General features: G+C 33.1%; 1 protein-coding gene across 1 annotated transcript; it reads left to right on the top strand.

Annotated features, from left to right (window-relative positions):
- Positions 1-1,623: 1,623 nt before the first annotated feature.
- On the top strand, positions 1,624-19,135 carry LOC134249345 (MLX-interacting protein-like). Its single transcript, XM_062731703.1, has 18 exons — positions 1,624-2,050; positions 5,787-5,893; positions 7,077-7,150; positions 7,828-7,944; positions 8,630-8,813; positions 9,077-9,166; positions 9,441-9,526; positions 9,707-10,195; positions 10,727-10,820; positions 14,810-14,937; positions 15,375-15,462; positions 15,556-15,779; positions 15,988-16,071; positions 16,250-16,337; positions 16,456-16,555; positions 16,644-16,767; positions 16,957-17,086; positions 17,260-19,135. The coding sequence occupies exons 1-18, from the start codon at positions 1,737-1,739 to the stop codon at positions 17,376-17,378; spliced, it is 2,640 nt and encodes an 879-aa protein (XP_062587687.1). The 5' UTR covers positions 1,624-1,736; the 3' UTR covers positions 17,379-19,135.
- The last annotated feature ends 3,077 nt before the right edge of the window (positions 19,136-22,212 follow it).

Below are 22,212 nucleotides of genomic sequence, written 5' to 3'. Positions count from 1 at the left end.
GTACACATTTTCTGGGGAGTTGGAATCTGTACCATTCATTTTTTTGGGAAGACATTAATATAGGCATAGCTTTAGCAAGTTTTCATTTCGTTATTGATAGTATTATACAGTAGATGTACATTTTCCCCATTGGATCAGTTTATGCAGGTGGTTACAGTACTTTACTTATGGAAATTTGTTAAAGCATACTTAAAGTATATTGAAGACCTACTGATATGATGGTAATCCAAGAAATCTGCATATTTTTTGCCAGTGGATTTAACAGAAGTGATTCCAGGGAATTGGGGCCCCATGGAAAATAGTACATTTACTGTATTTTGTCTTTAGTTCGCTTGTTCTGGTTATACCACATGAGAGGTACATAACATTGTTTCTTATGTTTTATATACTTTTATACATTATTTTGATCTAAATTCTCATTAGCTGCAATAATACATGTTTATAGTATTCTGTGTTATTTTTATGATTCAGCATCATCATCAGGAGAAAACGGTTATGTCCATTTAAAACTTTTGGGTTTATTACAGCTTATGTATATGATCGATAGCTTGTCTGCTCTCTTGGGTTGTTTTTAATCAATTATTGCCAAAATGTAAAAAGAAGTATATCGGTTTCATTTCATATTTTCATGTATCTTATGGTTTTGCTGCATGCATCTCATCATTTTCATGCATGTAAATATATAGTTATCTACAAATTGTAATATAAGTCTAATGCATTGTATTACTTGTTTTTGTTACTAGCATTGATAATGTTTTATGAACAGAATAAATTTATGAAACAGTACTGTAGTTGTGCGTCTCATTCAGGATATACCTGGTTGAAAGTTTACATGTTGGAATTGAGTGGCTGTTTGCATTTATTGATACAAGAATGAATATATATGTGATTTGTGGATTGATTTTCGAAATGAATATAATAACTAATGGAAGCAGTTTATGCGTTACATGGATGTCAAGTTTTTGATTGGAAGATTTTGTAGCAATTAGAAGATTTGGAGGGCTGGTCCTTTAACAGTTTTTTTTAATATTTCAAGTAACAGAGTAATGACCAAAATCTTTCTAAAGGGTCTTCTTGATCACTTGAGTAAAACAAAATAAACAGTTGCCCAGGGAGAAATCTCGGAACTTGCATCTTAATAGTAAATCAAAAATTATCAAAATAGTTACAATGAAGTTTAGTTAATATTCTGTAAAATATATCGGTATCAAGTAGAGATCTATTTACTTCCACATACTTATACATTGTATTCTGAGCATAATTAGAAAATTTTGTTCCATAAACAAATAATTAACTGATAATCATGTTCTTTTTATGAAATCAAGGGGAATAACTTGAAACTTAGTAAGAGTTATCTTTCTTTTCATATGCATACAGCATAATTTGTCTATTTTTTTATTTATTACTTTTGATTTTAACAAATGTTTAATGCTCAATTTTGTTTCATCCATGTGTAGTGTTTGTTTCATCCACAATATCACGATTACATATACATCATATGATTATAACACAAGTGCTGTTCCATAACAAACTTATCAGTGGCCCTGACCTATTGTCTGTGTGGCTCGATCCCATTCTATTTTGCCATACTCTCACTATAACCGGAAGTAGGGGTGAAGGACGCAGTTAATCACGCATATTTTACGTGATCTTTAATGGCGGATGGTCTGTTGTTGACAAACGCAAAATAACTGGAATATTTTTCTCCATGAAAACAGACACAGGAGCGCTGTCATATGATGGCAATAGAGAAAACCTCGACTTCTTCTTCTCAGGCGACCACACTTAATTATTGCAAAATGGACGAGGCTGCACAACACGAGCAACCTATCCACAGTGGGCATTTCATGATAACAAACGTGCATGGCAAATACCAAGACGACGAAGAGGATGACGATGAAGATGTCAAGCCACAGTTGGAAGAGACGGGATTTGATTTCGATTCTGCGAACAAAACGCCGTCGAATTCTTATCCATTTGGGCCTAATGCAACACTGTCTATTGACGATTCTCTCACCAAACTTTTTGACTGCATGTCCCTGGCATACAGGTACCATATTTCATCATCCCAATGTAGTTATGCTCAGTGCTTAAAATTTTGATTATATTGAACATTTTTAGCAACTCTTGCTAAATAATTTATTTATTTTGATGTAAGGCCCAGGAGAAACCAAAGAATTATATGGAGTTATCTTATGAGTTATGTAACATATTTTATTGTAAAAGACTGTAAGGTTCAAAGTCCATTTTCTAATGTGATAGATTCCCAAAGTACAAAATGACACTAGTTTAGACTAATGCCCTGTTCACACGGAGAGTTTAATTCGAATTAAACGTAAGTTTACTGCGAATTAACTTCGCTTAGCGTTCACACGGAGAATTTAATGCGAATTACTTTACTTCGCATTAGTTTACTGCGCATTAAATTGCTTCGGATTAGCTCCGTGTGAACGATAAGCGAAGCTAATTCGAATTAAATTTTGGGGCATGCGTAATGGCACAATTAAGGCAAATGCGTCATGTCAGTGGTCAGCTTTAAGTATTTGTGCTATTTTTGAGTGAAAAACTAAGGAAAAATGTGTTAATCACTAAAATATGTCTCCAGACACTGTGACATTATGTCAAATGCATCTGCTTCTGCATAAGGTGACGTGATTTGCAAATGACGTCATAATAACCTTCCTCACGCCTGACTGTCGAAGTAAAATTTTAATTCGCATTAGTTTACTTCGCATTAGCTGTCGTGTGAACGCAATTTAATTCGCATTAGTTTGATTCGCATTAGTTTACTTCGCATTAATTTACTGCGAATTGAACTCTCCGTGTGAACAGGGCATAAGCTTTTTTAAAATCATCATTGCAATGTCACTATTGATATTATCAGGCTGGTACAGGTGCTGATCCGGGAATTTCTTCCAGGGGGGTCCATCCCCCAAAAAATCCATGAACCAAGACTTACAAGCAAAAAAAAAAAATACAAAAACAAATAAACAAAAAATAAAACAAACTCCTTTCAAAAAGGTTCAGAATCTATTTCGATGGGGTAGTTGTCGACTTCTGTTTAGCTTTGTATCTATCTTTTCATACCAACTTAATGCCGATCTGCGTTTTCGAGGGAAGGTCCATGTTTTCTAGGGGTCTAAAGTCACTTTTGGTTTAGTATAATACATTTAATTACTCTGCAAATTCCTGAACCATTGACCCCTCCCCCGATCCTGGCATGTGTTTGTAAGATGAACACATCGATCTGCACATGGTTTGGAATGTGCACTTTAATTACAATCTCATTTCATACCAATTTAATGCCGATCTGCGTTTTCGAGGGAAGGTCCACGTTTTCTAGGGGTCTAAAGTCACTTTTGGTTTAGTATAATACATTTAATTACTCTGCAAATTCCTGAACCATTGACCCCTCCCCCGATCCTGGCATGTGTTTGTAAGATGAACACATCGATCTGCACATGGTTTGGAATGTGCACTTTAATTACAATCTCCATGCATTGTGATGGATCGCCCGTAAAACTCATAGTTATTCCCTAATTTGAAATATTATATAAGAAGATTATTTTCGTAGTTTTCATTGGCTGAAAGAACATCACATGATATTAATCCTTTTGTGATGTTGACACGGAAAATGATATCCCACGACACACTGTTCGGTTGAACCAAAGTTGCGTAGAATGTGACGTCATAATATAAGAAGCGTGTTTTAACCATTGTGATTTAATGACAGCCAAATCTGTTCAGTTACGACTGTGTCAGTGCATTCACTTTGAGTGATTATATAATATAACTATTATGGACCTTGGTGAACAGTCAATATGTGGTTATAAGGACTCGTGGCAATATTGATATTGACCTCAGACACAGAAAATGATAGATACCTCACAGGCTCGGTCGCTATCACTTTCTGTGTCTTCGGTCAATATCAATTACCATGAGTCCTTATAACCACATATTGACCTACATTGAAGTCCATAATTGTATATTAACTGTCATATGCATTTTAATTTGCATTAGTTTTATTCATATTTTAAATTTATATTGCATTAATCTGTTATGAGTGACCGAAATTAATCCTCTCACTTTCAGCTGGAGACAAAAAATGACGGTATAAAATAGTTAAAACAAGAGGCCCAGGGGCCACAGCGCTCCCCCCCCTCCAGGCGTTCATCATTTGAAATTTAATGCTTATTTTTGTGTGAATGGGGTATAAGTCTATGGAAATTATATATGTTGATCATGAAAATTGCTGTCAAATGAAGATTGTGACCCCTAAATTTTTCTTTTCCCTAGCATGTGCTTCCATATCATTATAAATGTTGAATATTGCATTAAGCAACAGAATATCGCATGTAATTTTTCTTTGACCAAAATCTTTCACTGACTCTGTCCAATTTACAAATTAAAGGCAATTTTTAGCACACAAATGCATTATTATTGACAGAATGAAATTGAGTGTTAATGTGATTTATAAACAGGCTGGCACTTGTTTACATCTTTATGACAATTTTTTTTCAATTTGTCATATATATTGAAAAACAGTAAAATGACTGAAACAAGTATTTTTTAAGAGAATTAGTACATCTTTGGTGGACCTATTTAGTCCAGAGGGAGACAATCATATAGAAAATAGTGAAATGTTCTACCAAAACAATAGGGCTGCAATTTTTCAAGCACCCTTGATCTGTAGATAGGTATATGAATTTAGCTGAAATATTGTCTTGGATTTTTGGCTTAGTGTGTCAAGTCTAAAGTATATGAGGTTCCTTTGTTGGTGCATGGAAAAGCACAAGTATAATGGTTAATGTTTGTGTGAAGGGGCCTTTTGTTTATTGCCTGCTGAGGTGGAAATTCTTAAGAGATGATGAGTAAACCAGAATCAAGCTGTCTATCCATCTAATTAATGTTTGTAACAGGAAAAACATGAGGAATGAGTAAAATATAGAGATGTTTTCAAATCAAGGACAGTGTCTTGAAATTGTATATAGATTTATGACCTTGACCTTTGACCTTTTGAATCAAAATCAATAGGGGTCATTTTTAGGCCATAGGGAGTTGTGTATTTCACTGCAAAAGTCCAAAGGCTTCTCGAGATATCACACAGACTTGGAAAGTGTTAAAACAGACAATTTATTACCCTGGCCTTTGACCTTTTGACCTCAAGGTCAATAGGGGTCTTCCTTAGGCTGTTGGGAGTTGTGCTATAAAATTTCATTGCAAAAGTTAAAAAGCATCTAGAGATATCACATGGAATCGCAAGTGTTACAGACTCTTACAGAAAGAAATACAGATTACAGACAGATGGATGGACAGAATGACAGACAGAAATTAATCCTCTCACTTTCAGCTGGAGACAAAAAATGACGGTACTGAAAATAGTTTTAAAAAATGGTAAAGTTTTGCCCCTTTAAAGTTTGTTGTAAATTTGGTAGCTGTGTCTGGGTATTAAAACTAAAGTGTGGAAATCTTTTGATTGTTTGTTTAAGTTTCAGCATTTTGTCTGGGTCACCCAAGACATTGATGTAGTGATGAATAGTACCACGGATAACATGTACCAGTGCATGAAAAAAATATTTATACTTTATAGTATATATTTTCGTAAACATACTGCCCTTTAGATTCTGGAAACCAAATCTTTGGTTCATGCTACAAAGAATTAAATAATAATATTTAGACTTGCACATCAAAATCTGCAAGATTTTGTTTAAAGCAGATGAAACCTACTTTTTAATGACTTGAGGTTGACTCAGTTGAATGATACATGTACTGTATGTCTATTGTAGTGGAAAGCTGACCTCACCGAAATGGAAAGCATTCAGAGGGCTACATCTTACTGTGAAGGACAAAGTACGACTCAACAACATCATTTGGAGGGAATGGTGCATGCAATGTAAATATATTGACCTCATCTTTGTCACGTCTGCCATTCTCCTTGTTTGATTTTGTGTTAAAAATAAAATTTAATATTTTTACTTTATTTAGAATTTATTGCTTAAAGGTGTATTGGGGGGTATATAGTTATATGAACTTTACACATTTAGTTAAGTATTATTTGTTTCTGCAGTTCATTTTTTTCTCGCCAGCATATGCTAAAGATTTATGCAGATTGAAGTAATAGGAATAAAGTAATATCTACAGATACCATAAACCACAATAATTAGTATGCTCTCTTTGATCTTGCAACAATCCTTCAATTTGATGATTATTTGGGCAGGATTTGCTGTGAGCATGAATGAAGTTACAATACACTAACATTCAGTTTGAAATTGGAAGAGGTGAATTCTAGTCATGAATTCTGATCATTGAAATGCTGAAAAAGTCACCTCATTCATCCCCTTATTGAAAGCTATGAAATAATAATCATTTGATGACTCTCTCAATGTAGATGAACATAGTAACTGATTAATTCTCAAATTGTGACAATAGCTCACAACTGACTTTGTCTATGCAGCCCTAGGTGCTCTATAGTATTAAGGTAACAAACTAATGCTACTGCTTTATCATTGTGCAGAAGTGCAAGTCAATGTAAATGTTTAGAATTTTAAAAACGGCAGGGGAGCAAGCATTGAACCTTAGAATAGAAAACTGTCTGAGCAATACAGCTTCAGTCAAGCATTGTTTAGACTGGAATCTAGACTTGATGAAATGTATAGAAATTTTAAAAATATCTATGAGGAACAGGATACATTTATAGCATATTTATGTAAAAAATATCACCTGTTAATATGGTATAATGATGTGGACCATAGTTAACCAATAAATATGACAAGCAATCAAGTTATATCTTCTTTTCATGCAAAAAGAAAATGGAAAATTAATTGAAAAACAATGTCAATATAAATGTTTATCCTCATATTTTCTGAAAATCCTCTGTAAACATCCAGAATCTTGATTTATAGCTGCTGTGCAACAAATTTTTCTGAGTATATAAAGTGATTAACAGCTGTGGGGAAACTGTTCATCACAGGTAGTTGCTCCTTGCATCTTAACACTGTGGTGTTATATATTAGCTTGAGTTGCATGTTATGGTTCATCAAAATTATGTTAAGGAAACATGCTTTTTCTTTTTTTAGATATCTATGGGAAAAAGCCAACCGTTTGCCAGTTTGCTTCTCCTTTATCAGATGACATACATACCAAGCCCGAGGTAGCTTATATTCTGTACTTTACAGAGTAAATAAAGTAACTAAAACTGAAATAATACAACATTGTTGAGATTTGAGAAGTAAAGGAAGGGGAGGGGGTAATGATGTCCCAGTGTTTTCTTCTCTTTTTTCTGAGAAAAATTGTACTTGAACATTCTTGTTAAACACAAAGTAGGTTTTTTAAAAAAAAATCTTGTTCGAAGTTTCTGTTTGGGTCATAGGGTCTAAGGTTACAACAATAGACGTGACATAAACAAAGTCATTGTAACTGATATTGAAAATATTTTATAAACGTCACATTTTGGCAATATGTAATGCTGGATTGTTTAGTGAAGTCAGAACTTAAACTCAGTCATTTGATTTTCTATGAACATTTACCAAAGGGAATCCAATAACCAATGAATACTAAGAATATTTGGAGATTAAAATAAGAGTCTGGATGTGAAATGAAAAATGTTTGTGTTAATGGGAACATTATAAGGAAAGGGATAGAAGAACAAATAGAATGATACAATTGCATAGTTCAACAACACAAATCATGAAATTATAAACTGAGAATTATGTTTCAAGTTAGTTGTTTGGTGAAATTTTTTTTGGTAAAGAAATTTTATTTGAAACAAATTATATCGTATAAACTAAATATGAGAAAGATGCTAAGAAAGAAAGCTTTTTGATTTAGGCAATTGTGCTGGAAGGGAAGTATTGGAAAAGAAGACTGGATACTGTTACCAAGGAATACAAAAGCTGGAGGAAGTTCTCTAAGAGTCAGCTTGCCAAGAACTTCAGCAGCGATATGGTGAGGCATTTAACAAAATCAGCAGGGTGTTAATTACAGCATCATGATTCCTGAACACTGAATCAATGTGCTAATTTTAAATCTAATTCCTTTCTGTCTAAATGTCATGATGCAAGAACACGTTTAGTTTCTGCTTTTAATGTAAATGTAAAAAAATAATTTTCTTTGATATTTGAATTCCTTAAGCAATTGGTTTTTATCTGTATTCAACCTGTAAACCTTGTTTTAAGAATTGGGTGCACATTAAAACCCATGGTTTGTAACAATAACCTACTGATAAATTATTTTCTTACATTTTATCTCAAATGAGAGCTTTTAAAGTAATTTCATTGAAAGCTTTTATTTTCTGAAATCTGGTTCTGACCTACTTTATTGTCTTATTGTCCCTTCCTACTAAGTTCTAAAGTTGATTGTATTTTCTGATTAAATATACAACCATGTAAATATTTAGTAGGAAGGGCAGTCTTATACCAATTCTGTTAATGCAGAAAGTGGCTTTTTCTACTATCCTATTTTTATAGAATCAATGTTGACTTGGTTTAGAATGTAAGGCGTCCAAGCTACAGAACATCCTTATTACAATTTCACTTAACAAACACTTGCTTCCATCCATTGTCAGTTTAGTTTTTTGATACAGAACATTTCTGATGTGATTGATAGACACACTATAAAAATCACTTTCCAGAGAGCCTCTAACACGGAGTTGCTGTCCCGTGTGGGGGAGGTGCTGACCATCCCCAATAACCAGCAGATGTCCGCCACTGACCTACTGCTCAACTCCACCGACTTCATGGATATCGACTTCAGCAGCGATTCTCTGTTTAATAATCTGAATCATCCTTTCGCATTTCCCAACCCAAAAGAATTTTGTAAGCAGCTTTCCTGAAGCAATTTTGACAAGAAAGATAACTCTGGATTACTTCATTTATGTAACAGTTATTGATAAGTGGAACCATTGATGTTATGCTTGATAAAAAGAAAAATTACTTATACTAGAAGTTTTAAAAAAATTTCAGTTTCATACGTTAATTGCACTTCTCAAGTTATAAGGTGAGGTGTTAAATCTAGGCTTTATATGAATGAGTGAAATAACATTGTGAGTTTTACAGTGAAGTCAATGCTTTGATTTTAGATGGAATGTCAACTGCTGATCTGATGCAGCCAGGGTTAGTTCCCCTGCAACCAAATTTGGATGATTTGATGGACTATGATCCAATTCAAGGTACATGTATATGAATATATATTTAACATAGATGGTTTCTTGTATCCTAAAATTATTTTATTAATTTTGTAAATTGCTGAAAATGTATTGGTTCATGCATGTAGAAATATATTATAAATATATTTCTAATTATTAATGAAAAGGTTTGAATATCAACATTCTTATAGGTTACAAATGATATTAGGTAAAGTTATCCATGAAAATTGGACTGCCAAAGAATTTAATGGTTCTGTTGGTCATATCCATATCAACTGTGTTTTATTCAATCTTTCAGATATTGTGACCACTCGCTCACAGGGTAATAATGTGATGTACTTCACTGGAAATCAGAGCATGGATACCACCACATCAAATTCTAATGTGAAGTATCATAACAAAAGTAGAAAAAAAACTGATAGAAGTTTAATAATTACCCAATTCCAAGACATGGAAAAAAATACACATACAATTACGAATTATTTTCTTTTCACTTAATTTTGTTTTTCAACTTATTTATTTCATTATTTTCAATTAATATTTTTTCATTGTTTTCAATTTCAGAACCTAGACACGAGACAAGTTCAGACTCAGTCCCCAGGAATTGACCTACAGCCTCAGTCCCCTGGAAACAAGACTTTAGGAGACCTCTTAAGTGGCCTCCTGGGAAGTATTAATAGTGCATCCTTTACTGATGTGAACAGTCCAGAAAGTCAACTCTTAATAAAACTGCAGCAGCAACAACAGCAGCAGTCTGGTGCTCAAACACAACAAAACACATCAAACACTGTTTTTTTCTTGCCCCAAAATAATGAGGACACTTCAATAAACAATGTGACCACTGTACCTACTGTATCACACTCACCTTCAGAGCCCACAATCCCCAAGATTTCCTCATTGGAGGTGGCTTTACTTGGTAAAAATCCATTGTTGAAAAATCAGGCTACAAAGAGTCCTGCAACACAGCCATCAAGACCCCCTGCGAAGAGTAAAAGTGCACCACAGGTGGCCAAGAAATCAACACAGAAAAAGGAGGGCAATTTCGTAAAGCCAGTAAGTTTAGTTTTCAGATAAGAGGGTTAGAAATGACTTAGTTATCTGATATTTTCCCATCATATGTTGTCCAACCAATATTTTAAAAATCTTTTTACTTAATATTTATGAAGCATATGTCAATATTTCATATCGACCATTTCTTTTACAAAAGAAATTAACAGTGACTTTGATCATTATAAAAGGAAAAAGTTAAAATTTTGTTTAGCACCTCGTCAACATTTCCACATTTACAGTATTTTTGGAACCCATTTATAAATAGACATCAGACTTCACAAAGACTTTAGCTTTGACAAGAAGATAATCCATGTTTAAAGTAAAGAAATGGAAGATTCATGCTTTACTAATGTTTCTTGTTTTTCACATAGAATAGGATTCTTTGAGATTTGCATCATCTCAGTTTTCCTATTTCCTTCTCACAATATAAAAGCTATTAATTTTTCCTAATTTTTTAGATGAAGCAAACTTTGAAAATCATGATTTTTGCACTCTGTGATGATGGACATTCAATATCTATGTTTGTATTTTCAGAACAAACCTGCAACTCGACCAAAGCAAAGAATGATTGCTCCCACTCCAGCCCCTTCTACAAACAACACATACTTAGCCCAGCTTCTTACCACAGGTTAGTTATTTAATTATTGTTTTCTCTGTCATTTCTGTGTATGTCTGTGTGTGTATCATTGTGGTGTGTTCCAAAGTTCCTCTGGTTTAATCCTGGAGAGCTACATGTTTATCTTCCTGAATAGACCTGAATCGAATAGCTTGAATGTAGTAATAGCCAAGCATGTCAAAAATTTAGGAGTACGAAAGTGTTGTTACACAACAAGGAGTTGTCTCCCCCTCACACACAACTTGTTTTTAAGATTAACAAATAATGAGAACAAACAGATATGTTTATGTTTCCCTAGATAATGATAAACATGTATGAACAAAATAATGTACTGTATGTTCATGCTGTTAATCTTGTTCTGCCTCGGTTATTTAATATTTATTGCTTTCTACAATAAATACTCATTTTAAGCACTGTAATATCATTTTGGTCCTTTATTTGCCTGTTAATTGTGGACAATTCAATTTTGTACCCTCGATGTGGGTTTTAATTTGGGTCTCTGTCCATCATTCTCTGTAGCTGTATACTTTCAATTCAGATGATCTCTTAAAAAGTCTACAATTTTTGTAATGAAATTTTGTATGTTCACTCTTAACACTTTGCCATTAGCCTGTTTTCACTGAATTAATTTAGTCCTAATTGAGCTTTTGCTGTGTAGTTGAAGAATCTCACTGTTATTGGACCCCAATTGATTTTAGGTCAAAAGACTAAAAAAAATAAAAAATAAGGGTCAGAAATTCATACATTGCATAAAACTGGACTCCATGTTATAACTTTAGTTTCCTCCCTTCTTTTGCAATCTGTGTTATAAATTACAATTTTTCACATATCAATATTCAGTAGATTAATGGTCACATTTCAATCTTGCTGAATGGAATGTAATTTTATTTATTTTATTTTTTTTGTATAGGGAAAAGACTTTTTCCAAATGAAAATAATGAAACTTTTAGATAGATGTAATATCAAACATATGCCATGATTTGAGTATGCATTGCTTGATTTTTGGCCCTTTTTGCATTCAAGTACATTAGAAGATTATATGAGCCATCTTCTTTGTGATAATGTGTTTATACTCTTTAGAATATGAATCATGTTTCAGAATCTTTTGTCACTTTTGTCTGGGTCAAGGAATTTTATACATATACTGTAGAATTATTGTAACTAATACATGTATGTAAGCAAGATAATTTGGATGACTAAATTATTAAAAAAAAAAAAAGGAAAAGGAAGGCGTTCAAAGAAAACATCTTTGCTTTACTATAAACTTGAGTACGGACATCAACGACATGAATATTACCCGGTAAATGTTTAAAAAAAAACAAGTGCCTTTTAGATCAGTTGTCTTGGAATGACATATTGGAAGTTAGTACACTGTATCTGCAGATCTGTAGCTCCCTTGGTTTGAAAAAAATGAGTGTGGACTACTATCCCATTTTTTACAGATTTGAAGCTATGAAGTTAACTATAATCCCTGCTATCACAACTTCTTATGCTTTTTTGAGGAGCTTTTCTCAGCTACCTGAGGACAGAAATACAAATATATACATAAAACTTATCGGATAAAGATTTCATTGAATTAGAATTTATAAAGTATGGCATGGTTATGGATCAGACATTTCTTAACCTCCTACCCCCTGTTATTATATTCCAAATGCTAAAAAAAATTCAAATTGTAAACAGTAGTGAATTTTGTCATTTAATGCATTTTTTGGAAAAGGATGCATTATAACTCAGTTTGGTCATGATGAACTTGCATATGCACTGAACATTTTATATCAAGGGAAATATTCATATTTTTGACAATTAAATTCAGTTTTTCACTCGGAATCTTTTTTGTTAATTAAGATAATATGTTTATAGTAACTATCTGTATTTGAGAATTAAATGGAAGTTTTGTTTTGGTTTCATTACAAGAAACACAAAACCAAGATTAAAAAAGAATAACAGCAGCTTATACTACAACAAATTTTTTTTTAAAATTTGTATTTTGTTTAATAATAGTCAAAATATTACTACCCGGTAATTATTAAATTAAGATTTTCATTGGCATTATTTCGAGTGTCACAACATTCCAAAATTATCTTTAAGTAAAGTGAGGAATTTTAGAATTGCAGTAACTGGAAAATTTTCCATTTGATTTTGATGACATTAATCTTCTCCTGGTTATCAGATTATTTACTTTATAATACCAGTATCTAATCCCCCTTTTGTTTTGACTGGAAATCAGACAGTCATCTATCAATCACATGACCACAGAGATATTTATTTTCCCTAATGTATAAAAAGACACTGCATTGTCACATAAAACATTGGAATATTCTTACTTAACCACTGTTGATTTGACCTTGACCTCCTAATTCCTTCATGCTATTTCATCATCATGTTTCATGTTCGGGTGATGATCTAATCATGATTGTTAAGGTAATATATGCCTGATAAATTCCCAGGCCCTGAAAGTTTGTTGGTATTCTGAATTTTTTAAAGATTAGTAGGTACTTCTATTTTGTCAGAAAATATACTGCTGACCCTATTCCTTGCTATGTTTATTATAATTCCATAATAGACATGATCCTCAAAGGAATGCAATTATCCCAAGTTCAGCATACATAATAGGTTATATGTTTAGTATGCAGATAAAGTTTACTAAAACACAAAAAAATATACGTAATTGGTAAGAGTGATTTTGCACATGCATGCATAAATTATGACTTTATTTTTTGAAAGATATTTAATTTCAAGAGAGCTTTATTCATAAATATTTTTCTTGTATGGATATATTTTGTTTGCATTCAATCCAGTATTGATTTTACTAAGTTCTTGTTTTTAATTATAAATTTAAAAAATGTTAATTTTATCTGCAGATATGCTTAGTAACATCTAGTATCAGTATCTGTCATAGGATTTTTTAAAATATAAATTTCAAATTTAAAAGATGCATGTATTGTATTTTGTAATACAAATATATGTAATTTATCCATTGGTAAGAGTTTTTGATATGCCAGGTATCACTGTTTACCAAGTATTCTTTTGTAAACATGACCAACTTGTACTAACAGTGAACATTTTATAACCTGTTTATCCCCTGTAATTACTGAATTTCATTTCATAGCTTGTCATCAAATTTAATGCACAGATATTTCAAAGCGTGATTTCGAGGGATAAATTTGGGATATTTTGTACTAAAAATCTTACTGATCTCCTGTTAAAAAAAGCTTTTTCACAAACCTGCATGTGAATCTTACTACATACCCCATCTTCATGCTCATTGTTCTTAACATATGGTACTAAAGACATTTAGGCTATTTAAGGAACGTTTCTTAAATAATTCATTGTATATCAACATACATGTATATTGATTTGAACCTGATGTATTTAAGAAAAAAATGAATTGGTCTGGATGGTTACATTGGTAAACATGCTCTATAAAGAGAAAGAGTCTGCATTTACTTTCTTAATGTATAGATATTGCATTATGATATTAAATTTTTTGTCCCAAATTTTTTGTACAAAATAACATAGAACTCAAGGAAATAAAAAGATAAATCCTTCGATTTTTTGGAGAAAAATAAATTCATGATGACAATGTATTTATTGAATGTTTAATAACTTAGCTTCTCTTTGATATTTTATTGGTCATTTATAAATTTTATGTCGGAGCGTAGTAATTTGTGATCTGCAACAAACATTTAATCAGTACAGCTTTATTAAAGCTTTGAAACAGAGCAAATTTATTGGATTTATATAGCAGAGGAGAGAAAACTCTCTAACAATAAATATATAATACCATATATAAATGTTAATATTTTGCAATTGTATATTGAGAAGTGTTATACCATATCTTTACTATTTAGTAGACATATTCCTTGTGTGTTATACAGCAGATCATACTGATGTTGACACATAGTATGATACCCACAATTAAGGCAATGTTAATACTACTATGTATATTGTAGGTATTCTTACTTGAAACTATTCTCATTTATTGTTTCTTTTTTAATCAGGGACCTACCCAGGGGCTATAATCAATGTGAAGAAGGAGGCAGGAGGGGTGGCAACTCCTAGTCTGGTGACAATTCAAGGGCAACAACCCACTCCCACACCTCTTGTTGTCTCTTCTATTCCATATAAGGTAACTTACAATAAAAGGTGTTGAAAGTTACTGCATATATATTTATTATATGCTCAAAAGAGACCAGGATTTCGCAGAAGTGAGGGGACATTAAATCTCACCTTTTATGCACCTCAGACTTTCAGTATTGAGTAAATAAAAGATACTTCATTTAATTTTTTTTTTAAATAATTTTTCATTTAGTATTGTTTAAAAAATTACTTCTTTTTGTAGCATTCATTTGATATTCCTTTTTGATTTTGAGTACCGGGTACATGTTTATAGTATTTATGCTGAACAAGTAACACGAGGAATTGATGTGAACTGATCTTGAACAACTCCAGCAAGTTTTATTGTTTTTAAACCAGGAAGACATATGCATACTACAAATGTTTAGATACATGTGTTGAATGTTATACCAGTATTTAATACAGAGTTTCTTATTTTTATCTTTTTAGCTAACAGATGCAAGCATACTTTTACAAACACAGAGTCCCGGTGTTGAAGCTACCAAAGACACAGTGATAAACTTTGTTTCGAATCCAGGTAAAATAAAGCACTATGTTCACATGCAATTTTTGTTATATTACATGTATTGCAGTATTTTTCACTGAAAAGGCTCTTTTTCTTTTTTTTCAGTAAAATTATCCACGAATACATCAACAACAGTTTCTAAAATTAGCAATGTGCCAGCGTTGGCCCCCACCAAGCCACCTGTGACCCCCCTGACTTCTCACCTGTCTGAGACCCTATCTCCTCGGCGGGCCAGCTACCCTCCCTCCAGCACGACCACCGTGTTTTCTAATCCTACCAGTCCGTCTGATAGTCTGTCAGTCACTAGTCCCTCTGGCAACTATTCAGGGGTAAGGAAAACTCTTAGATCTGTGTACTATTGAGTCCTTCTGTTTAATAGAACACAATGAAAAGCATCGAAAATACACAAAATTTGCAGTAGTAAAATTTTTCCTATAGTTTGCTTCAAAATTGAGAAAAATATTATAATACCATTTTAAGACATTAGTCAAGTTCAACAGTATATATTTATTGCTTATACATGCATATCAAATACAGGACTCTGATGCAGAATTCAGAGGAGGAGAACACAGGCGACTAAATCATACGTCAGCTGAGCAGAAGAGGAGGTGTAACATCAAGGTATTAAAACTATCCTTATGTCCACAAAATAAAATTTTTATTACAAAAATTCAGAAAGAAATCTCAAAATGTATTTGTTGACATCAAGGAAGCAATGAGAGTAGGGGGAAAAAGTCTGCATTTAAAAATATTTTTTACAAGGATTGGTCAGTTTCATTTAATGTTCCCATTCTTTCAGAGTGGTTTCGACCTACTTCACACACTGATCCCAACCCTTAGTCAGAATCCCAATGCCAAAGTAAGCAAGGCAGCTATGCTTCAAAAAAGTAAGTTTTGTATATATCTGGTTTCTGTCACATCTCCCTTTGAGGTTGAGCGAAAACATATATTTTGTACCTGTCATAGTAATAAAAGTTTTTTACCAAGCTGGCTTTTGTTTTATAGCTGCTGAATATTGTAAGAAGTTGAAAGCAGAACGAGCACAGATGCAAAATGAGGCAGAGATCCTTCGTCAAGAAATAGAATCTCTTAATGTTCAAATAAGGTTTGTTTAAATATACATTGAATCAATGTTTCAAAAAAAAGTTTCTTCAAAGTCACAAACTGTCCTGACCTTTGACCTTTGATTACAGCCAATGCCAGGCCCAGCTCCCAGCTACAGGGGTACCAGTCACCAGACAGAGGGTGGACCAGATGAAGGAGATGTTCCAGGAATACGTCAAAAATAGAACTCTCACTAACTGGAAGTTCTGGATTGTATCCTCTCAAAAGCATTCAAAATCTTTGAAATTTGAATTTAAGGGATTTAGAAAGGGGAAAAAGTTCTTGTATTGCCAATGGATAAAAGCAAGATTTACTAACCTTGTTCATAAGGGTTCATGTGTTTGAAGTTACAAGAGGGGGCTGTTTATAATGATGAGAAATATTTTCTTGACATTGGGCTAGTTTTCCACCATCATACAGGGTCTGTTTGATACGTACAACAACATGGTGTCTACAGCCAGTGTGGACGAACTGTGTAGGACCACCTTAGCATGGCTGGATCAGCATTGCTCACTAGTGGTTCTTAGGCCTGGTAAGGACTAACACTGTTCACATGTTAAACATATTTATAAAATGAAATAATTAAGTTTTAAAAATGTCAGGAAGTGAAGAACTCTTCCTGTTAAAGGAATTTGAAAGTAATATTTAGATTAACTTTTCCAAAATTAGCTTGTGTTGTTATTATGATAAATTTTTCTAATACAGCTGTGTTGAATGCGTTACGTCAACTGAGCACAACAACGTGTATTCTGTCTGACCCGTCACGCATGCCTGAACATGCCACAGAGGCAGTCCTCAAAACAGACAAATCAACAGACACCTGATTGTCCACACAGAGGCCAACTCTGTGCTCAGAGACAAAGTTTGATCAACGTTCAGTATTCTCTGATCCTCCTCAGAAGTTAGCGATCGTGTACAGTCAAGGATCACACTCTGAGGATTTAGATTTTCTATGGATATGAGATCAGTTTGAAAATCCATGGACTTCGGACAAAACATAGGGCAGCTTTAATTAAAAGTTTGTTGCTGGCAAAAGCAATATGTTTGTTGTTTGATGAATTTTATGTCAAACACTTTAGGTGATTTTGAGTTTCTGACATTTAAGTGGCATTAGTTGTGTTTTTATGTGAAGATATATAAAGTAATGTAAACTTTTTTCAAGTGAAGTTTGCACCATAGCAAGATAAAAGGGTGACTTACAGCTAGTGGTTAGAAGTATGGTGGCACAAAAGGCAGAAAGAAAATGTTAACATTTCCAAATTGAGAAGGTTCAAATTGAGAAGGTTCAAGAAACCTGGTGGACATGAAATCCCTGATGCATTTTTTTTAAAAGTGCATATTTTCAGAAAACTGCTCAATGAAGAAGAAACAAAGCAATGTAACCTGGTAAATAAATACATGTACATTGAAGTGATATTGTTTATGAATTTTCATATTTTTGTCATACATGTAAGTTGAAATGACTTTATAGAACAATTCTTCTTAATTTTGACATTTATTGAAATATTTAAAAATTGAGCTTGTTGAAAACTAAGGTATGATTTTATTATCAAAACTTATTTTTTTTCAACTGTTTGTTATTTGAAACTAGCCAAATACTATGCAGAAACCTGTTTGTGCACTACATTTTAATTATTTAAGTAGATGCAAAAAAAAAAAAAAATGTTTAATTTTCAAGTGTCATTAATTCTTCTCAGTAAACATTACATCAATTTAGTTTTTTTTTTCAAATGGCTTAACAAAATGCAGATCACATGTAAATTGTAGCTAAAAAAGATTGAATGAAGCGAAATCTTTTATGCAGTTATATGCATTACTATCCCTGTTGTCTTTTTTAAAAAGTGAACGTATCTGAGCATTACACTCATTTCAATATCATAAATACTATGATTCTGGTCATTATTTAAAAGTATCTTGGTAGACATTTTCCCTCCCATCCTTCCAAGGAAATCCTGGAGAGAAAAATATAGAATGTACAGAAATATTTATACAACAAACAATCATGAGTGTAATTTGTAAACTTTTATTGAGTTGCAAGAAAAGTTGCTAAAATTGTGCCTTCTTTATATTTAAACTAATTTTGCTGCAAATCCTGTACATTTTTGCACTATCCACACTTCATGCAAGTTGCTCCACTTGCCCTTTGGAGTTAAACATCTTGTCACCAAGCAGCTTTATTGGCTGTTTACTGTTTGTACCGGTGTTGTATGGCAGTATTACTCATGCTTTTAAAAGGCAGTTTGCTCTCAATACAAGGATGAACTAAAAGTAAAACAATTCTCAATAAACTTGTGTACCCTCTGAGGCAATAACAACTTGATCAACTTTATAAATATTTCATATTTTCCCATTGTATATGAAAAAAGGCTATCATTAATTCATGTTGTTTTTTCCAAGTAATAAATCCATTTATAATGGAATGTATGAATCAAATGTAGTATTTTTTGATAAATACTAATCATGGAGTTACCAATTTTAAAAGCATATCTGCATAAGCATTATCTTCACAAGAGATTTAAAATTGGTGATTTTCTCCTCAAAGTGAAAGCTTCCAACATTGACAGTGCCATATTTCTACCAACATAAATTCATGAAGACTGATGCTGGCTTTAAACAAGCATGTGTTGTGAGTTACTGGTGGTATATGATCTAGATTATGCAAGTTTGTTGTGAAATCTTGTGTAAAAGAGTTAGAATTTTATAAAACTTGTTATATATTTCTTCTTTGAGTAATATCTGATCTATGGCATTTGAATTTGTTACCAGTGTTGACTTTATCTTAGTGAAACATTTTGATAATCAGTAAAAACTATTTAGCCCCCAACTACCTCAGTGTATGTGTTAAGTTTTACATGCTACAATGTATCTTATATAAAGAGATTTTTTAAAATTCAAACTTGTACTTCATTTTTGACACTGATTCTGGACTTGTTGCCATGAACCTTTTATAATAAAAATGTTTGTGAAACAAACAGGGTTGGACATGAATATTGAAGGTAGAAAAATGGAATATTTTATTTATGAATTAATCAATTTCCTGTCATGCTCACTGAACCCTTTAATCCTCATTACAATAGGGCCTCTTGCATCACTGAACTTTTGAAAATATGGTAAGGGCAGCATTCATATCAATAATTCATATTGTGTAGCTTTATGATGAAAGAATTGTTTAAAAGTAGATGAATTATATAAAAAGGTGGTTTGAAATAATTATTATAAGTATAATATATATATCGTATTTGTTTCTAAAACTGTTATTGTATATTTAACGAGTTGCTATGACATTATATTGTATATAGTGTTAGTATGACACGCATTAATTTTGTGAATGAAAAATGTGAACAATAAAAAAAATGATTGTGATATTATTGTGCATTTCTGATGGCATGTTAAAACAAGTAGGATGATTAAATAATACCTGCAGCTTCTTTTTACAACATTTTTAGCTCACCTGAGCCGAAGGCTCAAGTGAGCTTTTCTGATCACATTTTGTCCGTCGTCCATCCGTCCATCTAGCTGTCCAGCTGTCTGTCCGTCTGTAAACTTTTCACATTTTCGACGTCTTCTTAAGAACCACTGGGCCAATTTTGACCAAACTTGGTACAAAGCATCCTTGGGTGAAGGGGAATTTAAATTGTTGAAATGAAGGGTCAAGTCCCTTCATAAGGGGAGATAATCAAGAAAAGACAAAAATAGGGTGGGGTCATTAAAAAAACTTCTTTTCAAGAACCACTGGGTCAGAAAAGCTGAAACTTATGTGAAAGCATCCTGGGGTAGTGCAGATTCTAAATTGTTAAAATCATGACCCCTGGGGGTTGGGCGGGGCCACAATGGGGAATCAAAGTTTTACATAGAAATATATAGGAAAAATCTTTGAAAATCTTCTTCTCAAGAACCACTGGGCCAGAAAAGCTGAAACTTATGTGGAAGCATCCTGGGGTAGTGTAGATTCTAAATTGTTAAAACCATGACCCCTGGGGGTTGGGCCGGGCCACAATGGGGAATCAAAGTTTTACATAAAAATACATGGGAAAAATCTTTGAAAATCTTCTACTTAAGAACCACTGGGCCAGAAAAGCTAAAACTTAAGTGGAAGCATCCTGGGGTAGTGTAGATTCTAAATTGTTAAAATCATGACCCCTGTGGGTTGGGCCGGGCCACAATGGGGAATCAAAGTTTTACATAGAAATACATGGGAAACATCTTTGGAAATCTTCTACTCAAGAACCACTGGGCCAGAAAAGCTAAAACTTATGAGAAAGCATCCTGGGATAGTGTAGATTCTAAATTGTTAAAATCATGACCCCTGGGGTAGGGCGGGGCCACAATGGGGAATCAAAGTCTAACATAGAAATATATGGGAAAAATCTTTGAAAATCTTCTACTCAAGAACCACTGGGCCAGAAAAGCTGAAACTTAAGTGGAAGCATCCTGGGGTAGTGTAGATTCTGAATTGTTAAAATCATTACCCCCGGTAGTTGGTCAGGGCCACAATGGGGAATCAAAGTTTTACAATGGGGAATCAAAGCATCCTATGGTAGTGTAGATTTGAAATTGTCTAAATTATGATCAGTGGTGTAGGATGTTGTCACAATGTGTATAACAAGTGGGAAATCTGGTAAAGAACAGAATGGTCAAAGCCTCTCAGGTGAGCGATGTGGCCTATGGGCCTCTCGTTGAATTCTGTAGGTAAATTTGAAGTTTTTTCATGTAGCTGTGTGACAACTTGTCTTTGAATCATGAAACGGACTCAAGTCAAATTGTCTGTTATCTGAAGTTAAGAATATGTGTCCGCTGCATCAGGAAAAAATAGAGGGTGAAAGAACGTTGACATTTTAGATTTTGGCCTTTACAACCAAAAAGCATAAACTGAGTTATGTTATAGGTAAATCATAGGTTAAATTACAGCTACTTTCCATATAATTTAATTTCAGTGTAGACAATAAGACAATTTTTCCTCCAAAAATGGCTTCAAATTGGGCATATTTTAAAAGTAACATTGAGAGGAGCAATACATTTTGGACGTACATGTATGTCATTGTGGCAACTTTATGTTATACGATATACACTTAATCTTTTATTCAATCAAGACATTTAAAACTAAAATTATTTCAAAATGCAACCAAAACTTGCACATTTGTGTGCCTGTTTGAAATTAAGGAGCGAATTCAAAAATATCTAAAAGGTGGAATATAAAACACTGGGCTGGACAATTTCCATGGATGGAAGTCAAGTTATTCCAGAGGTGGGATTAAGTGCCAAGAAGTAAGCATAACCTTTTAACTGGTCACACCTGCCATAAGTGAGCCCTCTGTGTTAGTATAAGTACACAGGTCTAACAACTGATATGAAACAGTCTGTCAAAATACAACCCAATCATAGGTAATACAGTGTGTTTGTTAACAAAGTCATTATTAAATGATCATAGAATTTTTGTCTCCATGTAAAGCTGACTTTAAACAAGGTTGAAATTCCTGTAACATCAACTTATTTATGAGTAGCCTTTCAATTAAAAAACTTATATGCTGATGTGTGCTGGTCAAGTCCACAAAGTCTGGCCTTTTTATAGTGTAGGTTGAATTCAATCTTCCCTTTCCAAACATAGCATTTGCCAATGAATTTTCTAGCACTCTGAACTCCGTAATGAGAGTTTTCTTT

This window comes from Saccostrea cucullata, unplaced genomic scaffold (assembly GCF_032062105.1).
Source record: "Saccostrea cucullata isolate Sc308-1 unplaced genomic scaffold, CSIRO_AGI_Scuc_v1 ctg4810, whole genome shotgun sequence".
Taxonomy (NCBI): Eukaryota; Metazoa; Mollusca; class Bivalvia; order Ostreida; family Ostreidae; genus Saccostrea; species Saccostrea cuccullata.
Note: the sequence above shows the minus strand (reverse complement) of the source record. Positions and strands in the feature narration are given on the sequence as shown.